Raw genomic sequence first — 22654 nt, forward strand, 5'->3', positions numbered from 1 at the left:
CTCTCGACGTGATCCCGCGGGTCCGCCGCCCCGTCATAGGGCTCGATCGCCGGCATTTTGAACCCCGGCGGATTCGGGGTCTACAGGATCCTCGAGGCGAGCGCCGGCTGGGAGGAGATCTCTAAGTCGGCGAAGGGATCTTTGGAATGGCCCTTCAGGACCTGGAGTTGTCGGTGGAGATCGTCCACCCGCCGGTTCAGGGAACGCGACCGGTGGGTGGGAGACAAGGAGCGGCGAGAGGGGGATCGGCCGGAGCGCGGGTTCCTCGAGGACTGGGGGGTCTAAGAACGCGCCCGGGCCCGCCTCTCGTACCCCGCGCAGCTCCGGTGGGAAGGTCCCGGCAGAATGGAGCGTGCTCGAGAATCCTCCTCGAGTCGGCGCTCCTCCCCATGGGAGAGGAAGGAACGCGGGTTAAGGAGGACAGGCGAACGCTCAGGCAGCGGCGGCTCCTGAGCCTGCTGCGGCGCCCGGGACATCGCACCCTGCAGATTCTGCACCGCCTCCGCGAGGGTGCGAACCTGCTGGGTTAGCTGGTCGAACTGGGCGGCTTCGACCATCTGAATGGGCGGTGGGGCGGTGGAGTGTTGCTGAGAGCGTGTTGGGGATGCAGCGGCCTCCCGGCCAGTGGCGCGAGAGGCCCCACGACCGGAAGCATTGGAAGCTCCACGACCACCTCGCCGTGCCATTACGATCGCTCTGAGATCCGGCCCTTCCTCTAGCGCCAACTATTGCTGGTGGTCCAAACCGAGAACGATTGGCACAGCGGTGTGAACGGGGTTCCCTTGGAGTTGGGTTGATTGCGCTCCACCTTCCACCGGGAAACCTGCAGGCAAGCCTCGCACCACCACTGGGGTAGTGGGGGCCCTCCGACGATCAAGTCAGAGGAGATTGAAGGAGAAGGAGAGATAGTAGTAACGGATAAGAGAATACTCTGGAAAACCTTTTCTTTTCTTTTCCCCCTCCCCCCCCAGCCCCATATATATCAGGCTGGGGGGTTTTTCCGGGGATTCGTCATCGTGTGGCACGATGGGGCTGCCACTGACATGGCCGTTACAGGGCGTCGTGGGGCAGCGCTGGGTACGGCCCTGGCAGGGCATAGTGGAGCTCCGCTTCGTACGGCTGTTACAGGGGATCGTGGGGCAGCGCCGGATACGGCCGTTGCAGGGAGTAGTGGAGCAGGGGGCCGCGGCGTGCCTCAGAGGAACAGTCTGTTGTTGTCGAGAGATTGCCGACTCGGGGTCGGATGACTGGATCAGGGGGCAGCCGACTCGGGGTCGGGCTGCGGAGCCGAAGATATCCGACTCGGGTCGGATTGCTGGATCAAGGGGCAGCCGACTCGGGGTCGGGCTGCGGAGCCGAAGATATCCGACTCGGGGTCAGATTGCTGGATCAAGGGGCAGCCGACTCGGGGTCGGGCTGCGGAGCCGAAGATATCCGACTCGGGGTCGGATTGCTGGATCAAGGGGCTGCCGTAGTCTTCCTGGGCGCGCGTGCCGGTCACGTGGGGCATGGTGGCTAAATTCCCCCGTAACAATACTTAATTGACATTATTCCCACATTGCATAATTAAGTTATATTAGTTTTGCTTGAGCTTTGTTTAAATTTATTTTTTTTTTTGAAAAATTCAATTTACCCATCCTCCGTCATCTTGAGCAACAATCTATTATTCACCTTTAGCCAAAAAAAAACCAATTATTATTCATATTCTTTTTTTTTAAGGATAAATATTTTTATGAGTTAAATCCATCTTCCCCTTAACTACCAAAACAAAGTGGTAACCCTGATTTATTCATAATTGAATGAGTAATTAAATCGACTCATTTATATCTCGATCCGACGCTCGATGTCGCCACCTACGTGCTTGCACGGGATTGGTTCAACAGTTGGATATGGTGGGTAACAAAAACACACCGCTCTTTTCTCGTCCCCGCTCGCGCTCTCTTGCTCCTGTGAGCGTCGAAGTAGGCGACGTCTAGGATTGCCCACTGGCCGCTTCCTCAAGTCCGGCGAGTATGCGGAGCGCGTCGGCGTCGGCGTTCCAATCCACCTCGCCGCCGTACTCGAGTACCTCGCCGTCGAGGTTGGTTCTTTCCCTCTCTCATTCTCTCTGCTACTCTCCACATTACTGACTCGACTCCAATCTCTACCCCCCACCCGCACCCCCCCCTCTCCCGGCCACTCCCCTTCACTGCGCCTCTTTCTCTTCGGAACCGGGATTCCCATCCGAATACGATTCGGAAACGCAGAAATGCGGCTTCGCGTCGGGTTCGGGAGGGGTTGTAGTTGTTCCCTGCGGCTAAGTAATCCAGAATTCTTAATGCCACTGACATGCATTCAAGGATAGGATTTTCTAGGAGTCATCATCTCCTAGCGTTATAATCATGTGAGAGCTACTATGTATGTCCAAATTTTTATTTTATAAAAATTTGAGGGTTGTAGATACATGCAAAAATTATTTATTAACTTCAATTTAATATCCAGAAAACTTTTATGATCATAGCATCCTTATTCCATTTGAAAAATTGCTCAGAGGATTCATATTCAGATGCAGTCTCATTCCATGTACATCTGGCTGGGTTTTAATGTATAATCCAGCTTTAGTGTATAACCCACCAACTGGTCTTCTTGATTTCATAAAAAGTCTCTCTCTCTCTCTCTCTCTCTCTGTGACAAAGAGATTCATCAGCCGCTAAATTAGAAGTCAATTCAGAGGGTTGATACTAGTTGGAGTCCAATTAAAAATAAACTTCTAATGGGAAATGTACATTTTGATGGACCAACATAGGTATACAGAATTTGTTTGTGATCTGTCATCTTTCTATGTTATCAAATTTTGTAGGATGATGACCAAGGCTGCACTATGTCATTCCATTGTGAAATTAAGATGCAAATTCATTGGCTGCGAAAACATTTTAAGAAAGAGAGGCAAGAATTCCAATGGCACTATTGATAAAGAAAGGCATGAAAGTGTGTTTCTTGACAAGCGTGGGAGATGGAGAACCTTTGATGAAAAAAAATTGTCGAGGAAAAAGGGTAATTCTTCCTTGATACGTTCTACTCTGCTGAAGATATGTGTACTGGAAAGTGATGATCATTGTTCTCTAAAGTTGGTATACCAATATTATTAGTGATAACACAACTTTTACAAAAGAATCCTCTACCTTTTATATCATTTTTCATGTGCGAACAAATGTAAATTTTCCAAACTGAACATGCATTTAAGAACATCTTTTCTATATTTTACTATGTTGTCCATCTCTGATAAGTCAGTTCCAAGTTGTAGAAATAATTTTGAAAATCAGAGATGTTTTGCCTCGCAAGTAAGCAAGACTAAAGGCTACTCCAAAAATTTGTTAGCAAAGTCAATTTTAAGTTTGTAAAATGCTTCATAATAAATAAAAAGCTTCCTCTGCAAACTGTTCACTAAAATCATTCATATCCTGAAAGTATAGCTTTAGTTGCACGAATTGGTTTGATTTCATTTCTGATATCTTAATAATATTGCATGCCTAGGTTCCAATAATATCATGTTTTTTTTGTATTTTCCTGTTACTGTCTACTTAAAGCAATGTCTTGTCTATATAAAACCTCTGTATAGGTGGTTCACTGAGGGCACGGGGATGGAAGTATGGATCTGGTTTTGTTGATGGAGTCTTCCCTGTTCTGAGTCCCATGGCTCAGCAAATTCTAAAATTTGTGCAAATGGAAATGGATGCTGCTAAAATCTGGGTCTCCCTTGATGCTCTTCCTCCTACTCACAATGTGTGGGATGACCTAATCAATGTGGTTGTTCAACTTCGTCTCAACAAAAATTGGGATCCAATTATAGCAGTAAGAACTATCTAAAGCCTTCATTTTCTTTATATAATCATTCATGATTCATCTTTCTATTTTGTTTTCAACAGTAAAAAGTTATCATTGGTGAGTAATTAGGTATAGGAGTGTTGTCATATGAACTTTCTTCTTTTAGTAAATGTCTTGAAATTGTCATCATCATGTCATCTTTCTTGGAAAGAATGCTTGATTGTTGTTCAAATAAGGATGGTGAGTCACATACAGTTTGCATCTCATATGAGCCAAATCTGGATCCAAAAAGCTGAATCCAATTCGTATTTCAAGATTCAGATCCCAATTCATAACCAAACCTAATCAGTGTCCGATCAAAAGCATATGTGGACTGGATCTGAATGCTTATCCAAATTCTAGTTCATACTCTTTGAACATGTTAAATACATATCTTGTATTATTAATTGTCTTAATATAATAGAGACAAACATTGTATGAATCTGTATATAATGGATTTTTAGCTTTAAACTAAACCCTCGATGTTTTGAGATCCTTTTCTGAACTAGAATTGGGAATTTTCGGTCAACTTTGCATTAGGTTATCTAGATGTTGCAAATCTTACACTTTGTTATTATGAATTTCCTAGTTGATCAAATTTTGAGGATTTTATGGCTTGGAAGTTGCATTCAATCATTTTACAGATTGCTTTAAATAAGTGACATGGGTCGTTGGTTTCTAAGAAATGGTCAAATTTATGATCTAGTCATATACAACAAGCTGACATTGTAGAGAAGTAAAGATTTTGCAACATAGGCAAATTTACTTCTGATATGGTGTATCAAGCCATCAAGATTTAGCACATGACAACTGATCCTAGTTAAAAATGAGATATTTAAGAAACAAAAGGAATATAAAAGAGCTTTGAGACTGTATGGCATTTGAACACACTAATGACACAACAGGACACATTGACACACTACAAGCTACTACATCTTCTAAAAGGCAAGAAAGTTCGAGCCTAGTCATTCTTGAATATTTGAGCCTCAAATTTGCATAATGCCGCAACAAACACCTGAGATACCACATACAAAAATGGTAGGGTTCGTGGGCTTCAGATAAGCCTTTCATATTTTGCCACTCTAGGAAATATAAGTGGCTAAATTGTTATGATTTTTCAAGGTGGTAGGTGGTTTGATAGTCCTCCAAAAATAGTGAGGTCAAGGTTCGCCGTCTTAGTACCAGACTCTGTACCGGTGCCACACTAGCACAGTTTTAGTGCGGTATGGTATGGAATTTTTTTGGCATACCGCCACCGGCACCGGGTATCCCGTACCATCCAGTTCGGGCCGGTACGACATACTTTGAGTGAGGTGGCGTCCTTACACATGCATATACATGTTTGTGTCTATATCAACGTGGTGTGGGTGGGATGTTCCAAACTCTTGTGAAAATGAAATGCATATGTATATGTTTTTGACATGTGTGTATTAGTGTATGTGTATGTATGCGTGCAAGTTTAAGGAGAAGATGATGCTTCTAGGAAAACTTTACTTTTAAAAGATTATGCTTTTGTTTTATTATAGAGTATTTTGCATGGATGGGTTGACAAATTATGGTTTCTTGCTCTTTTATTATTAAAGTTCTGCAATATGCCTCAAAATCAATCCACCATTTATGCCATGCAACATTAGTTTGATTGTGTTTGTAGTCCAAAGATTAAAGGATTGATGTTGACTTCTTTCCAATACAGGAGAAGTGATGATAACAGTAGGGAAAGGATAAAGTTGAATGTATGAAACACGTGTGAGAGTGCTTATGACAAAAATGCCTGATTCAAAATACAAATTCCCCTTAATATATTTCTTGATGTGAAAAAGGAAACATATCACAATGGGAAATTTAAAAAAATAATCCTAAACACATACTTTAAAATTGGAAAATGAGTTCCAGTTCATAGTATTCTTGTTTCCATATAAAATTTTCGAAGAGCTGAAATCTCATGAGTGATGATTGATTTTATGGGTTCTTTCTCATGCCTCAATGAAAAAGGACTTTAACTGGGATTTGTGATCTAGTGATTGAAATGCAACTATGGATTGACCAATACATTCAATTCTTTCTTGAGATGCATTCATTCTTTGATTGCATCTCATGTCTTTATTTGAATGATCTAGATAATCAAGCAGATCATCATAAAGAAAAATAATGGAGATTTTGTTCATTCAAAATAGATTGAGTGGATACAAGAACAAGAAGAATAAATGAAAATGATTCATTTATCGAAAAGATGATTAGTTGAAAATAAGGTTATAACTAGGTTGATAAAATCTGAATTTGGATGGGTTGGATTTGGATATAAAATTATCTATTTGATCAGATTCAGGTATGGAGTCAGACAGTGTTGGATATGGATATGAATATGGTTTCTTTTTTTTTTTGGCATTGAGAATATTGGTAAATAGAACCTTATTGAAGGTGCCCCTAGGGGCCTCTCTTACATTGATATGGATGAGTAGAAATTCATGATGATAGAAAGAGGGTTTCTGTTGTTGATTATCTGAATTCTGTGTACAAGGTACTTGTTATTAGTATGTCAAGATTTTATAATCTAATTCATGTCTTCACATATTTGCTCGCTGAAATTCTTGTAGCTTCATTGTTCTCATATTTGATGATTATGTCATTTAATGCTAGTTATCCTTATATGTTGGCGGTGAAAATTTCTATCCTTCGGTTTGACTTTACTAAGAATGGAGCTTTCTGATCTTGAGCATAATATGATTAGGTAGGGATTTTGGGTGCAAAATATTGAAGTCAACAAAGGGTTCATTGACTATTTAATGAACAATCATCTAAGATTGCTCTAAAAATTGCACAGTCTCCAATAATAGGGAATTGCTGCATGTCATTGGCCTGATGGTACCCAATTATAGTCCATTTACTATTGTGACTCGAGCATAACAAGTGTTTTACCCTGAGTTGACTGGGGGAATTTAGTTATTGAAGATAGGAATGACTAGGGACCTTACTTAGTGACAACTCCATATTATATGAGCAAAACTAGGAAGTTCATTTTAGTACAATTATCATTTTACCTCTAATAGTATAATTGAGTACCCATATAAGTTAAGCTCTTTAATAATTGAATATGAAGTTGATGAAAGCATTATTGCCAACTTAGCTTTGAGATCTAGTGAGAAATCTATGCTAGTATGCTAGATCTCAATGTCCTTCAATGGAAATTCTATTCTTCCTTCCAAAAGAGGAAAGAAACTAGAGTTAGGATCCCATAAAGATTCTAACTAGCTAATCTAGGAGGACCCCTGGACCTCTTGTGGACCGATTTGGCCACTTCGGGTAGGTTTGGCTGGAATTTGGAAGCAAGATATCATATTCGGGACTCGATTGTGAATCATAACTTTTGGCGGCCATAACTTTTTCATATGGTGTCTGTTTCAGCATGCCAAGTTCCAAAATGAAGCTCTCGATGAATGCTATGAGGATATGACAAAATCTAAGAAGTTTGTCATACCTTGCTAATGAGGGTTCGATGATGTTTGGGGCCTGAAACATTCTAGTTAAATTGGAACTTTCCTTTTTGGGTATGACTTTGATTGGTCATATTTTAGAATAAGAGAGGAATTAGGCAAGGTGGTAGGAGATAAGTTGACATAGGAATTAGCCCCATGATAAATTTTGTCTTAATATATGTTTTTTAATTATTTCAGGAAAATTTTCATCTCTCTGGATTAGATGAAAAATCTGACCCGAATTTGAGGACTAGGAGCTTATTATTATAAATTGAGGCTCTATGTCTCACTTTATAATCAATTAATCAAAGAAAAAAAGTGTCTAGAGCCCTACTTTCAGAATTCTATATTTTTATTATTAGTTCCTGTGTGAGGTCTGAGATAAGCGGATAGAAGGAATTTCTTCCTTCTCTATCTAATAGAATCACTAAGTTTCACATCAAAATCAATATCCTTAATTGATTCATTAAAATTAGGGATCTTGAGTGAGAATCCTCTTTAATTTTGAGAATTTGAGTTTTTAGTGCAACTTGAACTCTTTCGATCTATGAATATGAAAACCAAGAGGAAGGGTTTGAAAACTGTAAGTTCTTTGTCCTTTGCTATCGAGGTGTGTCCTAATAAGGTAGGAACTAAAAGTCCTTCCTTCTGCCAGAGACCATTAATCATGTAACACCATAGGACTTGGTCATTTGTTTACATGATTGGCTAACCACAAACCATTTTTGTCATGTCTCTAAGAGATTCTGTATCATGCTGGGCTCCATGTCCCAGTTTTAAAACCAGAGCTTTCATAAGCTTTGGCTATAGAATTAAAAAAAAAAAGTCTTGAAGGGGAGATTTTGCTGGAATTTTCGAATTAAACTTGATTAAGCAAAGAATTTAAAATTTTAAAGATCAAACTTGGAAAAGACCGATTGATGACTTGTCCTATTGATTTGACAGCGAAGAATACCAACCACCATATTAGGATTCTTGTGATTTTGGAAACCTTGGTCATTGTTTGGAGGTTGAAGACAAAAAATTGTGATTACAGCTTTATTAGGAGTTCGTCCAATTATATTAGGAGTTGGTTCAACTATATTTGGAGTTGGTTCAGCTCAACCAGCTTAAAACATGTATGGGCCCCTGAGGTGATGCGCTCAAATTAACCAATGGTTATCAAACCATCATATTAAAAAAACATGATTTGGCTAACTAGATTAGATTAGTAATGCTTGGGCTTGTGTTCAAGTTTGGACATTTTGGCAGAATTGGCTTAGTATTATGGTCTTTCTAGTGAGGGCAGAGCCAAGATTAATACTATGGACTTCCATAAAATTATGAGGTTGATGGTACTAAAAATAGATCGAATACTGGTTTATCCATATTTGTATCCATATTTTTTAGCAAATATAAACATGGATATGGATATTAAATAGATACCAAAATTAGTATCCATATTTGTTCTAAAAGAATCTAGATGCAAATCGGGTATCAGTTATATCCATATTTTTTTTAATTCAAATACGGACATAAATTGAATATTATTCAGTCTTAAATTAAGTTTTGAATATTTATTAAACATATTCCAAAATTAATATTCATATTTGTTCTAAATGGTTACAAGTACAAGCTGGATATTACTTATACCCATATTTTCCTATTCAAATATGGATATAACTTGAATATTTTTTGGATATAAATTAGATTTTGAATGGAATCCAATAAGAACAACTAACGTAAATGATATTGTCATAATGAATGGAATGGGATTCACTATCAGGATTGTAGCGATGCACTAATAACTGCATAAGAGTCTAAGTTATAGTTATTAAATTAAACCTGCATGAAAATCGACCCGACCAATGGTCTAAATTGTTGGTGGATCGAGTTTCTATTAAATATTAAATTTAAATTTTATTTAAAATAAAATATATAATATAAAAATATTAACAAAATTTCTGCATTAAGCACCACCATTACTTTTTAATTGCAGCATTAATAAAAAATACTGAATTATCTACTTTTAAGAGAGTTTTTAAGAAAACATATATTTAAATATAGGAATATATATGTTTTTGATATTCTTAAATACATTTTTTAGCAAAGTTGTGAAAAAATCTTAAGGAAGAAAATGAAGTATATATATGTTGCATTTTCTATCAAAGCAAAAGGATCAATTGTTTATAAAAGAAGTAATTATTAGAATATGAAATATTACAATATACATCAAATGAATATATTTAATGACGTGATAAGATTTCAATAAGAGTAATAAACCATCACTTAAGAGCAAAAGTGATTGTGATCCCAGTGGTAACTAATATATTGGCTTATAGTAGATTTAGTGGACAAACCAAAGCAAACAACCCTAATTGATAAGGGGTGTTTTGGTGAGTGACTTGTGAAACCAGTTGTAGTTGATCCTTATTTGGTAAGGGGCTTATAGTAGATTTACTGGGCAAACCAAAGCAAACAGCCCTAGTTGATAAGGGTATGTTGGTAAGTGACTTGTCAAACTAGTTGTAGTTGATCCTTATTTGGTCACCAGGTGGCATATGGCATATCCGCACGTTGAATGATGATGAAGTGGTAGGGCTGCGAGACATGCATCCACATCTAGTGGAAATCCAGATTCTGAATCATTTGGGATCATGTTGTTGAGCTTTTCCTTTAGCAATGGCGTGCTTGTGATTGAAGCGGAATCCTCCGCCATCGTTCTCTTTCTCCTCAAACTTGAGAGAGGAGAAGAGGAGGTGACGTGGAGGAAAAGAGTAAAAAAGAAGCCTCTTACGTAATGGCAGTGGGGACAAGGGAGAAGGGGAGCAAGGGTTTATAAAAACACCCGGCACGTATCAGCATGTGCTTTGTGGGATAGCAGCACGAAGCGTTTCTGATGCTATTGCATTTGCATAGAGTTTCCTATGCAGGTGGCTCTTTGAGTTTACTTGTGCTCTTTACTTCGAGTCTACTGGGTAATTTACAGATTTGTTGAAGATTTGTCACATTATTTTAGCATCTCTTGTCTGTACTCTTGATGGTTAGTCTGCTGAGTTTGAGAGGGTAGGATAGTTAACAGTTATAGTTGTACTTGTATGCGCTACACTGTGCATGTACTCTGGAATAATGGATTGGGCAATAGCCCGTTATACATGTATTTTGATCTGTGTCCATATAGTAAAATGCTATACATTACACAACCATGTAACAAGTTTCTTTAGCATCCTTCTGAGTTCTGAGTTTATTCTAAACCAACATCATATTTATTTTAGATTTTATTTTACACTTTCCATTCTTCAATAGATTCTTGAAAGGCTGTAACGTTTTCCTCAAATGATTTTCACCACCAAATTCTTGGGCATCATGTTCTTTGGATGCTTTATGTGTCACCTTTGGTTAAAGCATTTACAGATATTTGGTTTATGTTAAAACCTTTTTTTTTCTTGTCATTGGCCAACAATTTTCACATGTTTCATCCCTTTTCTTTTAACAAAACATGTTACCTATGACAAATTTTATCACTATCATAGTCAATGTGCCAGAAGGTGGCAAATTGCATTGCATGCTTCAATGTTGGACTGCTGGAGCACTCCATATGCTAAATCTGTCTATCCTAATTCCGGGAAGTCATTGTTCCCACTATGTTACTAAGTTAAAAGCTAATTAACTTTTCATATGTGTTTGATCTTCACATAATGCAGAACACTTGATAATATGACTAAGTGAAATAGAACTGTCTGGGATCAAAGTTCTAGAAATGCTTATATTTTATACGTTGGATCTTAGCTCCATCAAACAATCTGATTCTGTCACTGACAAAAATGTAATGAAGTTGTCTAGAGTTCTACTTGACTGCTGTTCAAATTGCACCCCCACTTATGTCTAAATCTGGAGTCAGGTTTTGAATGACTACTTTTATTCGTTTCTTCTGTTGGAACACTTCAAAGCTTGAGTGAATAATTGTTCTGTAAAACAAAAATTGGTGTTTTCCATAAAATTCATTTTCTTATCATTTAACAGAACTTGCCATCTTATGTATGTAAGGACTTGAAAATTTTGTGTCTAATTTTTTCCCAATTTAGAAACTAAAATCCTATCTTGGTCATGATGCTACCTTATATTCTGTACCTAGGGGGCCAATTCTCCATCTACCTTACCTATACAGCTTCAGGCTCTCTCTTGCATGAAGCATTAACTAATGTTGTCAATGTTTTTTCATGACCAACTTTAACCTTTTTGGTCTTTGCCTTTCTTTCTACATTTATGTCATGCATTTTTTGAAACTGTAATGGAGAGTTCTATTGTGTCTTTCAGGATCAAATATTAGACTAGAGAGTTGCTTCTAAGGTTCTTTATCTCCTGATGCTTTCAAAAGCATCCATTTCCAATCCTTTGGTTCTTGTTTTAAATTTCCGTGGATGCACTAAAAAATTGAGCAGATAATGACAGGCTGTCAGCTTAGCCACAGAAAATTCCTTGATATAATAATTTGCTTCCTGTTATTATGTATTAGGAAAATATAACAAGAATCATTCAGTGGGTACCCCTTTGCTCTGAGTTTTGAAATGTATCAGTTTAATAAAAACCAGCGAATTGGAAAATTAGGATGAGATCCAAAGTTGTCCACAATATCTTCAACAGTGGCATGACCCTATATGATTCTTCCTAGCTATCCTAGCTATCCTAGCTAGTAGGGCGATTAGAGACTGGAGTTTTCCATGCATATTCATTTTTCAATGTTCTTATTATGAATCAACTTTTTTTCCCGCTCAACATAATGCCAGTATGCCACAAGCATTTTTACATGTACTTTCATTATGGATGAGCTATATTTTAGTAGGACCATTATTTGTCCTTAAAATTGTTTCTCGAGTATAATACTGTTATTAGCTTTCCTAAATAAGATAAGATTCTTTTGCAGGATTATCAAGGAGGTAATTATACTAGTATCAGTAACAGTAATTCAAATACTTACTACTAGTAGGATTTGTATTGATTTCTCTGTGAATTAGTCGGCTACTTTGTTAGAGAAATGGTAACGGAAGTGTGTATATGAATTATGAAGTGATTAGTTCTACATGCTAAGCAATCTCTATTACATCAAAGCAGTATTCTGCCAACTAATTGATCAGCATAGATGGAAACTGCCCATAAAATTAAAAGGAGGGTCAAAATTTTGATCACCCTTCTGCATCAATGATCTATTTGTGAGTTTCCTGTCCTAGATCCTTGTAAATTTGATTATCAACTTAATAAAAGTATTCCATTAGGTATGCGAGTGGATACTGTACAAGAGTTCCTTTCGTCCTGATGTAATCTGCTATAACTTGCTCATCGATGCATATGGCCAAAAGTTCCAGTACAATAAGGCAGAGCTGGTATACTTACAACTTTTGGAAGCCCAATGCATCCCAACTGAAGATACTTATGCTCTTCTTATGCGGGTTTACTGTGCATCTGGATTGCTAGAGAAGGCTGAGGCTGTCTTCACTGAGATGAGAAAAAAGGGCATTTCTTCGAGTACATATCTACTTTAGTAATATTTACTCAGACTGATTATGATGCCTTTAGCACTCAAGAAAGTTGTTGGAGAAGAAATCCTGTACTCATATTTATTCTTTGCTAGAATTTGCATAAGCTATTCATATCGTCATAAAATAAGAGGGTGGGCCATGGTGCACTGGTAAGGTTGCTACAGTGTGACCTGAGTTTGACGGTTCAAAATGTGGAAACAACCTTTCCGCATTTTCTTTTTCTTTTTTTTTTTTTGGTGGGGGGGGGGGGGGAGGTTGCACATGACACTCCCTAGACCCTGCAGTTGTAGGACACTCCTTTTTTTTATTCATATCACCATAAAATAATGAATTCATTCAGCTCCTGTTTTGCTCAGGTGTTGTCGTATATAATGCATATATTGATGGGTTATTGAAAGGAAGGAACAGTCAGAAGGCAGTGGAAATATTTCAGAGGATGAAGAAAAATCGGTGCCAGCCATCTAATGAAACATATACAATGATGATAAATTTATATGGGAAGGTGAACCAATTCCTTTTCCTTGTGATATACTCTTTTCCTTTAATGTAATTTTTGTCTTACTCTCTCTGACAGGCAAATCAATCATCTATGGCCCTGAAAGTTTTTAATGAAATGAAAACAGAAAGGTGCAAGCCAAATATCTGCACTTACACGGCTTTAATAAATGCCTTTGCAAGGGAGGGGCTTTGTGAGAAGGCTGAAGAAGTATTTGAAAAGATGCAGGAAGCTGGTCATGAACCTGATGTGTATGCATACAATGCCCTCATGGAAGCTTACAGGTAAGTGTTGACCTTCTGATGCTCCTTCAAATAATTTATTGTTGGATTTTTATGAGGTAAGTCATGCCACCAATTTTTCAATGCAACAGCCGTGCTGGTTTTCCATTTGGATCTGCAGAGATCTTCTCTCTGATGCAGCACATGGGATGTGAACCAGATAGAGCTTCATACAACATTATGGTAGATGCATTTGGAAGAGCTGGTCTTCATGAACGTAAAAGCATTTTTAGAACATTCTTTCATGCTAGTCTTTTTGCACTAAATGTACATGTTGTAGTAATTGGATTGGGATGCATGTGCAAGGATTCCCTCGGTTATACTGGATATCATTATACTTGGGGGAAAACAAAAGCAAATGCATGATTGTTAGAAGGAAATACGAAATTGATATCATGCGATTTCTATAATTTAAATATTTCTAATAATTCAATGATAGGAGGTTGCATGCATTGAAAAAAATAATAGAGATACAACTTCTCGTTTAGGTGAATTTGACTTAGGGTTACATGTAATTATGGTATGTCATATCATACCGAACTAGGTGGTACGGAGCATATCGTACCATACTAGTTTGGTACTGGTATACAATATGGGGGGCATATCGATACTCGGTACGCCAAACCGGCCTCTTACCATACTGTACCGACATAGTGATAGTGTGGCATCGATATGGGGCCCGGTACCGAGAAAAGTACCTTTCACGTAATGCTTGTGACAGAAAATTCATTTGTAAAATGAGAAAGTAATAGATTGATAGACGCGTTCAATTACTATCATTGAATTTTGGTGTTATATCTCTATAAGGTATGGCTAGTGTTATGATCAGGGTATGCCGTATCGGCTGGTACGAACCGGTCCGGGCAGGGACCGGTACGAATCAATCCGAGCAAGGACCGGTACGAATCAATCCGGGCAGGACCGGTACCGGATCAGCATGGGATTCGGTACTGGAAATATTTCATTGAAAAACCGGCTGGTATGACTGTTGTACCAGTATGGAATTGGTACGGGCCGGTACGCCGGCCCTTGGTTATGATGATTGCAAATTTGAGAAAAGAGAAGTGTATACATCTTTTCTTTTTTTTCTTTCCTTCTTTTCTTTTCTTTCGCTTTTGTGAACTAAGACGGGAAAAAGGGAGGTGTATACATCATTCTCGAACACATGAAAGTTACGGTATTGCCCTTAGGTGGCATGATTGTGGTCAGCTTTTGTGGGTTTTGGGGGGGGGGGGGGGGGGGGTGGTTTGCCCATGCATTTGCATTCGATATAGACAGCAGAAAAAAGATTTCAAGAAGAATCGGATGGTAGTTTGTACTAACTCGGTTGTTTTATGTTACTCAGACATCTTGAGACCTTTGGTACCTCTTCTAGTGTATTGATACTAGTACAAATTAAGCCATATCAATTTGCCATGTACACTTAATCATTTTTCCCTTTGTGCAAAATTATGTTATATGATTTTCTGGAAAGGTGCCAGTTTATCAGAATGTTCCGTGTCACAATTTAAAAACCTGTGCGCTGGTATGCATTTTTTTAAGCAGTCCAAATTTTTATCACTTATAGGTGATTGGTAGAAGAAATAGTATCCAATTATCGCTGCATAGTAATGAAAGCGGCATATTTAGAGCTCCAACGGACTGCTGATAACTATGATCAAGATAATGATGTCAATCTTGATACACTTTCACTTAAGGATACTTGGAAACTATTAATAGTTTAGAAATTGATAATGTGGCGGTAGTTCCTTAAAACACTGGTCGGTTGCAAATCTTAAAAAGAAATTATAAGCTCCAGCTTTCTTACTTCCATCTCATTATTTATTATTTTTCTAACTTTCTAGAACACCCAAATTCCATTCACAATATTAACAGCTATATCACCTGGTACTGGCACAATGACCTTCATTGATTGTGGCTAGTATCTGACCTCGTAATGATATTTAAATATGTAGAAGGAAATTAAACTCATTAGAAACTATTTTCGGCTAGAAACTACACAAAAACATGCTTATATTTTAGAACAGGAAAATTCACAGCATACAAATGTGTATAGAAATATAAGTTCTTCAGCTATCTCATTTTGATTTGGGAATTTTTGCCTATTTCAACTCCCTTATCATATATTCAGTTGACACCCATGGCCACATCAAGCATATTCTAGCTAATAAAGCTTGATGAAAAACAAATTGACAAACCACTCAAACCATGTTTTCTCTTTCTTTATATATATATATATATATATATATATATATATATATATATATACACACTGAAGAGGATTTGATAGAAGTTTCCATTCTCTTAAATTTGTAATGCTTTGCCTTCTTTGCTGAGGTCTGAGCAAACAGCTTTGGCATATTATGCTCGATGGAACTAATTATTTGTTTTCTCATTGGGTTTTTCCTTGTTGATAGCCAGAATTCTTTTACTTAAAAACCTTTGTATATTTTCTCTAAGTATAATATTATTTCTTGATTGAATATGTGATGCACTATTCTGTTGTTATACATCCAAGAAAATTATGGATGGATTTGATTCATGTTGGCAATCATCACATATTCAATCAATTGGCTTATTTTACTTTTTTATCTAATATTCCACAGATGCACAGGCCATGTTTGAAGAACTAAAGCAGCAAGGTGAGACACCCACTATGAAGTCCTACATGCTACTCCTATCTGCCTACTCAAAGGCTGGAAACATCCCTAAATGCGAGGAAATCATGAACCAGATGCATAAATTTGGTCTGGAGCCGGACACATTTGTGCTGAACTCGATGCTCAATGCTTATGGAAAGGTAGGCCGGTTTGAGAAGATGGAAGAGGTATTAACTGCAATGGAGAATGGCCCGTATGAACTTGATATTAGCACATACAATATTTTGATCAACATCTACGGGCGTGCTGGCTTTTTCAGTAGAATGGAGGAGCTGTTTCAGTCCCTTATCAGTAGAGGACTAAAAGCTGATGTAGTGACATGGACTTCGAGAATTGGTGCTTACTCTCGGAAGAAACAGTACAAGAAATGCTTGGAAATCTTTGAAGAGATGATCGATGCTGGTTGTCACCCTGATGGTGGAACTGCTAAAGTGCTTCTCTCCTCATGTTCCAATGAGGAGCAGATGGAGCAAGTTACTACTATAGTGAGATCAATGCACAAGGAGGCAAGAACCATGCTTCATATTTGATATTTTCACCCATCTTCCTTTGGGAGTATTATAAGTATTTTAACCAGTGTTATCTAATTCTTTACACATTATAGAATTGTGAATTACAACAAAAATTTACATAGTTTGACATAATACAGGAAGAAGAGCTTATTGTGAATTACATATGAAGATTTGTTTCATCACTTCGGTCAGCCATTCATTTTTTGCCTTTTCTCTCCTGGACTATTCCTGTATCATCTATCCAATGTGTCTTGACTTTATTAATCCAAATTATGTGATGGACAAACTTCTTATAAATCAAAATTGAGGGAAGATTGAATTGTATACAAAAATTTGAGTGACTTCTCTCCTTCCTCTACTGGCAAACTGAGAATATTAGATGAGGCAAATTACAAATAGGTAACTACGACTTCGATTGCTTTTTCTTCATGAAATGCTGGCAGGAGACATGCGAGGTAACCATCATTCTCTTCTTTGAAGGCAAAGTTGGTTTTCTGTTAAACTTTTATAGTTAAAAAAAATATTATGACATTTTTGGCCTTTACATGCATTTGATATTTAATATTTTGATTGCTTTTTCATCAAATCTATGTAACCATCCAATATTGTTTTTATACCCAAGCAAGGAGTTAAACCTTTGGTCAACTGTCTGAATCTTCTGATGAGATATAACATGGCCTTCCAAAATGGATTACATATTCCAGCCAGGTGAAGTGTATCTTGCTTGCATTGCGGTCGATTGCGGTGGCCTCCATTTTTTTTCCTTTTTGTTAGGCTTAATTTGGAAAAGAAATTGAAAATTCTGATATAATTTTTTAAAAAAATTCACAAAAGGTATAGATAATTCCTGAATAAAGTGAGATGAGTTCCTAGTCTTGTTTGGTTAAAGTGATCTTATACCCATCGTTTAGTTATATAGTGCCATAATATGATTGACATCAATGTAGATGCTCTGTTTAAAAAACAACTATGCCCTTTCCTTTTCTTATTACTTCTGTTAAGAAAGGGAATTTTGATATGTTATTGAGTCAGGTGGGAAAAGGTGGTAGGTATCTTGGATTTATGGGAACCCAAGGCACTGTTGATCTAGTTGTCCAGGATTTGACTGGAGTTGGAATATGGAGGCTTTGTACGGTAGTTATCCTAGGATAAGCCTTGGATAAATAGCCTATCTTGAAGTTAGACCTGTTCATGGGTCACGTTGGTTGGTATGAGCTTGGGCTGGGTTTTGCCCCAAGGTCAACACCGTTTATTGCGATCCAGGTTTGGCCCGGCCCAACTGTTGGGCCTACCTTCCAAGCCTAAGCCGGATCCATACTTGGGCTTCCAGCTCTAAACTGAGCCTTATACTTTCTGACCATTATTTATTTATTTTTTAAAATAAAAATATTTAAAGTTCATTAGAAATATTAAATTTGAATAATTAAATATTGCTAACAATCTATAGCCTTTATTGTAACATTTACTATAATAGAAATAATCAAATATCAAAAATATTTATTCCACTTACTTTACAAATTAAAAATATTTGTCAATTAAGTATATAATACATCAAACATAAACAAACAACATAATATAAATAAAAAAAATCAGATCGGTCCGGGCTCGGGATAGGCTTTAATCTTCAAGCCTACCCTTATATTAAAAGACTATTTTCCAGGCCCTGCCCACCCTGCTAGGCCTAATATTTTGGTCCAAGCCCAGCCAAAAAGCTTTGGGCTTGATCAAGCCGGGTAGATTGCCCGATCTTGTGAATAGGTTTCTCGAAGTCTATCAAATATGCTAAGTTTTGATGTGTGCACACTTGTGTAAATAATAAACCTCAAAGGCTAAGAATCCTTCTAGTTAGCAAACGGCACGATATTTGGACGCTAAGCACACACTAAATATCTAAATGAGTTTTCATGCCAAACATACCTTGCCATGAACATAATTGGCATCACTTGCAGTAATTTGGTAGTCCTACACCTCAGCAGCATTTGAACAGAATGTCAATTTTGGTTTGATAGGAGGCAGCAAAATTGGTTTAAATGTGTTGCCCTGGACTCAATGATAAAATGTTAGTTTCCATTCTTGGTGAGAAAAAAATTGAAAGTCATAATTATGTGCCTGAGAATTAAATTTTAAAATTTTGCAATATTTTCATATTGATTCACTATTATTTTCTTATAATGCATACTTCGATCTATCTTTGTTCAGTCTGATATAATTTTTTCTTTACTTCTGTCGTTCTTTCTTTTCTTTTTGGGACAAAAAGTTTGGTCTATCAGCTCTATTGGTAAATACTAGGGGCACAATTGGGCCAAGCTTCTGAGCTTGGATTTGATCAACTTGGTTTGAACTTAATTTGAAACTTGAAAGTTGAGATCAAGCTTGACAGTCTAATAATGGATTTAGCCAAACTTGGGCCTGTTTGAGTAGCTTGATAATACTTGTCAATCAAAATAAACTCATGCTTGCACCAGGCTTGAATTAATTAAGCCTAGTTCAAGCAAGATCCAATCTCGGTTCAAACTTCGCTCAAGCTCATTTCAATCTTGGTTTGATTGATTATACACCAAGCGAATAAAGGGTCAAGTGTTGGACTAGAACCAGTGACTGTTTAGATGATGACTAACATATTTTGCAAAATATGCTTTGCCAATTTAGAGCCTTATCAAGTTGAGGCTAATAGATTAAACCATGTTCAGGTTTGACTGAATTACATGTAAATCTAGCTTAATTCGAGCCTATTTTGAACTAAGCTCCAGCCAAACTTACGCTACTTAAATCAATTGATAGCCTTATCAAATACGAAGTATAATAGTTATAAATCTAGCTACAACCACCAAAAGGTAGCACATAGTTACTAATCGGTGATGCCGAATATCACATGCTTTTAAAAAGATAATCTGTGTAGATGAGAAATGTTACGGGGATTTTATATTTGAGGAAACAAAATAATGGTGAGAAAACAAAAGAGGTTAGAGATGGCTCTATATAAGTCCGGGGTTTCCCTTCGAACTCTGCCTTATGGGTGTAAATGAGATATTCTTTCTTAGTAAGAAAAAAATAGACAACAGCTCAAATCATAGTCTGCTCACGATTTTATGGATTCATTTGCCCTTTTTTATCACTACCAGAAAACGCGCGTATAGTGACGGAAAATTTGTGACGGACCGTTATCAGTCACTATTTGTGACGGATTAGTGACCGATAGAAATTTGGTCACCGTGGTGTTAACTTAGTGACCGATTAGTGACAGACCGGTCACAGAATGCGCGGGTAGGATGAGCGCCAGAACTTAGTGACCATCATAGTGACGGGGTATCTGTCAGCAATATGATAACCAAAATTGCAACCAGACAGTGACAAATGCAGCCGTCACAAATATCGTAACCCAAGTATTTATAAATTTTTAAAAATTATTTTTGGCGGTGACAGGTTATTAACAAAAATTTCCGTCACCAAATTTAATTTTTAATTCCAAAAATATTAAAAATATTATTTTTGAGTAAATCTAAATTTTTAAAAAAAAGATAAAAGGAGGAAAATCTAAAATGAAACTAAGTGTGCCCGCCGTTTCGCCCAAATTTCTTCGATAACCCAAATTCCATTTTTTCTCCAGAAAACTCAAATTCCTTCTTCTCATTTTCAAATCTCATGGTGTCGCCCATGACCCATTTGCACCCCTATTGCAACTTTCCTGCAATAGGATTGGATTTTGGAAGAAGGTCTGGAATTTTTTTACCATGCTTTATAGTTCAAAATTATTTTTTCCTTCATCCAATCAGCTTTATAGATAAAAAACAGCTTGATATGAAATTTGGGTTGCAAACCGACTTAGCCCACAGCCTTATAGGTTAGAAATTGTTTAATATGAAATTTGGCTTGCAGACCGACTTCTTAGTGGAGTCCCGAGTTAGGGATTTGGGCGGCTTCCCATCTCCTCTCGTCTCCTCCGCCTGCGGCCTCTCCTCTCCGGCTCCCCCTTGCCGACTACATCACGCCTCCTCTCCTCTCCTCCACCTCCCCTCCGGCTTTCCATCTCCTCTCCTCTCCTCCACCTCCGGCCTCTCCTCTCCTCTACCTCCACCTCCGGCCTCTCCTCTCCTCCACCTCCGGCCTCTCCCTCTCCTCTTCGGCTACATCACGCCTCCCGATCGCGGCTACATCACCTCGTCGACGCCCCCCTCCTTCTTGCTCGTCGGCTAGAGTTTTCAGAACTCACAACTGGGCTTCCCGGAGGTAAACCCTAACCTACCGAGGGTTTCATTATTTTTTTGCTCGGTGCCTGTGTTCATCTCCTTCTCACCCGAGATCAAACTTGTGGCTACATCACCCCGTCGACGCCCCCCTCTTTCTTGCTCGTCGGCTAGGGTTTTCAAAACCCTAAACTGGTTCTTCCCGGAGGTAAACCCTAACCCCATTTTCTTTTACCCCATGATAACAAAGTAAAAGAAACGAAGGTGTTCATCTCCGCCTGTGTTTGCATCTCTTTGTGTTCATCTTCATCTAGTCATTATCTGGCATAGTTAAGAAGGGAGTGGTTTTACAATACTGTGCAATAGTTTCAATCGTTTTTGTTTGCATTGTGAATAAGCCTGTCTCTGCTTTATATAATGCAACAGGCTTGGGGGAAACTGCCATAGGACTATAGTAACTTTATAAATGCATTCCCCTTTTTTAATTGGAAGACTTCTTATCGATTCCTTTACATAATATTTTGGATTGAAAAAAAATCAGCCTCTGAAATAAAATGGAAAAAGAAAAGGTGGATCTGTCGGCGCCCCCCTCCCATTTTAATTTTTAATATGCTGGAATTATTCTTGATGCAACTCGAGTTGTATTGCAAGCGTTATTGTTCAATCTTAAACCCATTTGTTAAGCTCTGTTATTATTGTTAAGCTCTGTTTAAGGGAAGCAGTTGTTCAATCATGGTCTGTTCAATCATGGTCTGTTTAAGCTCTGTTTGCAACTCGCTTGAATCAGAGATTATTATAGACCCATTTGCAGCCCAACTTGCTTGCAACTCGAGTGGAAGGACTTGTCTAAAATCAGCTCTGTTTAAAAAATCTTAAACCCATTTGCCAGCTCTGTTGTAATTTCATATGAAAATAAGCTCATGGATTTTAGTGATTTGATGGTTTCTTTGTCAGCTCTGTTGTAATCTTAAAATAAGCTCATGGATTTTAGACCTTTGATGTCTAAAATAAACCCATTTGCCAGCTCTGTTGTAATCTTAAAATAAGCTTTGTTGAAAAATAAGCTGTTGTAATTTTGAGGGTTGATGGGTTGGGACTCTGTAAAGTTCATGGATTTTAATACTGGCTGCTATGTTATTCATTATTACAATCATTGTTCATCTGCAAGGAAAAATGGAAAGTGGTGGAAAGTGGTGTTGCTTCATGGTTGTGACTTATTTCCAGTGTGCAATCAAGAAGCTGGTCAAAAGGCTTGCTAAGAAGTACCATGCTTTCCTAGCATCAGAGGCGATCATGTATATTGACATTTGTTCTATGTGAAGCAGATAGTATTCCATATGTAAATTTGGATGATTTGACTTGTATTCCTTGTCTTTGTAAAAATTAAATGCTTTTTGAATATTGCTGTTATTAGATGAATGAACAGATAACTTGTAAAGATTAATTCTTTATGTTCAGCTTTTTGTAAATATTGAATGTTTTTTTAATGTCAATGATGCTGGGACAAGATTGAATGAGTTATTTTTGTCATGCTTATGATAACTTCTCATTTTCATAAATATCATACCAGTTTTTGTTTCTTTTACATTTTTTTTTGATCTTGCCTTTCGTGTTTTTAATGGTTCGGTTTTTCTTATGTTGTTTTCTTTTTTTATCATCTCTCTAATATTTTCTAGGCTTTCTTATGTT

At 37.8% G+C, this 22654-nt stretch overlaps 1 protein-coding gene across 3 annotated transcripts; it reads left to right on the forward strand.

The window, feature by feature from the left end:
• The first annotated feature begins 1878 nt into the window (after positions 1–1878).
• Positions 1879–16960, forward strand: LOC103713193 (Tetratricopeptide repeat (TPR)-like superfamily protein). Of its 3 annotated transcripts, none has more exons than XM_039132646.3 (8): positions 1879–2080; positions 2840–3033; positions 3599–3831; positions 12569–12818; positions 13189–13334; positions 13407–13612; positions 13702–13826; positions 16216–16960. In XM_039132646.3, exons 1-8 carry the CDS (start codon positions 2013–2015, stop codon positions 16797–16799), a joined length of 1806 nt encoding a protein of 601 aa, XP_038988574.2. In that variant the 5' UTR covers positions 1879–2012; the 3' UTR covers positions 16800–16960. The 3 variants fall into 3 exon arrangements, with proteins under 3 accessions (XP_038988574.2, XP_038988576.2, XP_038988577.2); XM_039132648.3 differs by having other exon boundaries at positions 13702–13792; positions 16224–16960; XM_039132649.2 differs by lacking the exon at positions 2840–3033 and having other exon boundaries at positions 1924–2080.
• Positions 16961–22654: the final 5694 nt, after the last annotated feature.

The sequence above is a fragment of the Phoenix dactylifera genome, chromosome 14 (genome assembly GCF_051530095.1).
Source record: "Phoenix dactylifera cultivar Ajwa chromosome 14, Ajwa_hap1_PhDact_Kaust_v1.1, whole genome shotgun sequence".
NCBI lineage: Eukaryota > Viridiplantae > Streptophyta > Magnoliopsida > Arecales > Arecaceae > Phoenix > Phoenix dactylifera.

Excerpts from the sequence above, each read along its gene's own strand:
- LOC103713193 (XM_039132646.3), top strand. The coding sequence starts at position 2,013 with ATGCGGAGCGCGTCGGCGTCGGCGTTCCAATCCACCTCGCCGCCGTAC. Across the intron at positions 12,819-13,188 it reads AAAAAAGGGCATTTCTTCGA|GTGTTGTCGTATATAATGCA; the intron begins GTACATATCTAC and ends TGTTTTGCTCAG. Across the intron at positions 13,827-16,215 it reads AAGAGCTGGTCTTCATGAAC|ATGCACAGGCCATGTTTGAA; the intron begins GTAAAAGCATTT and ends AATATTCCACAG.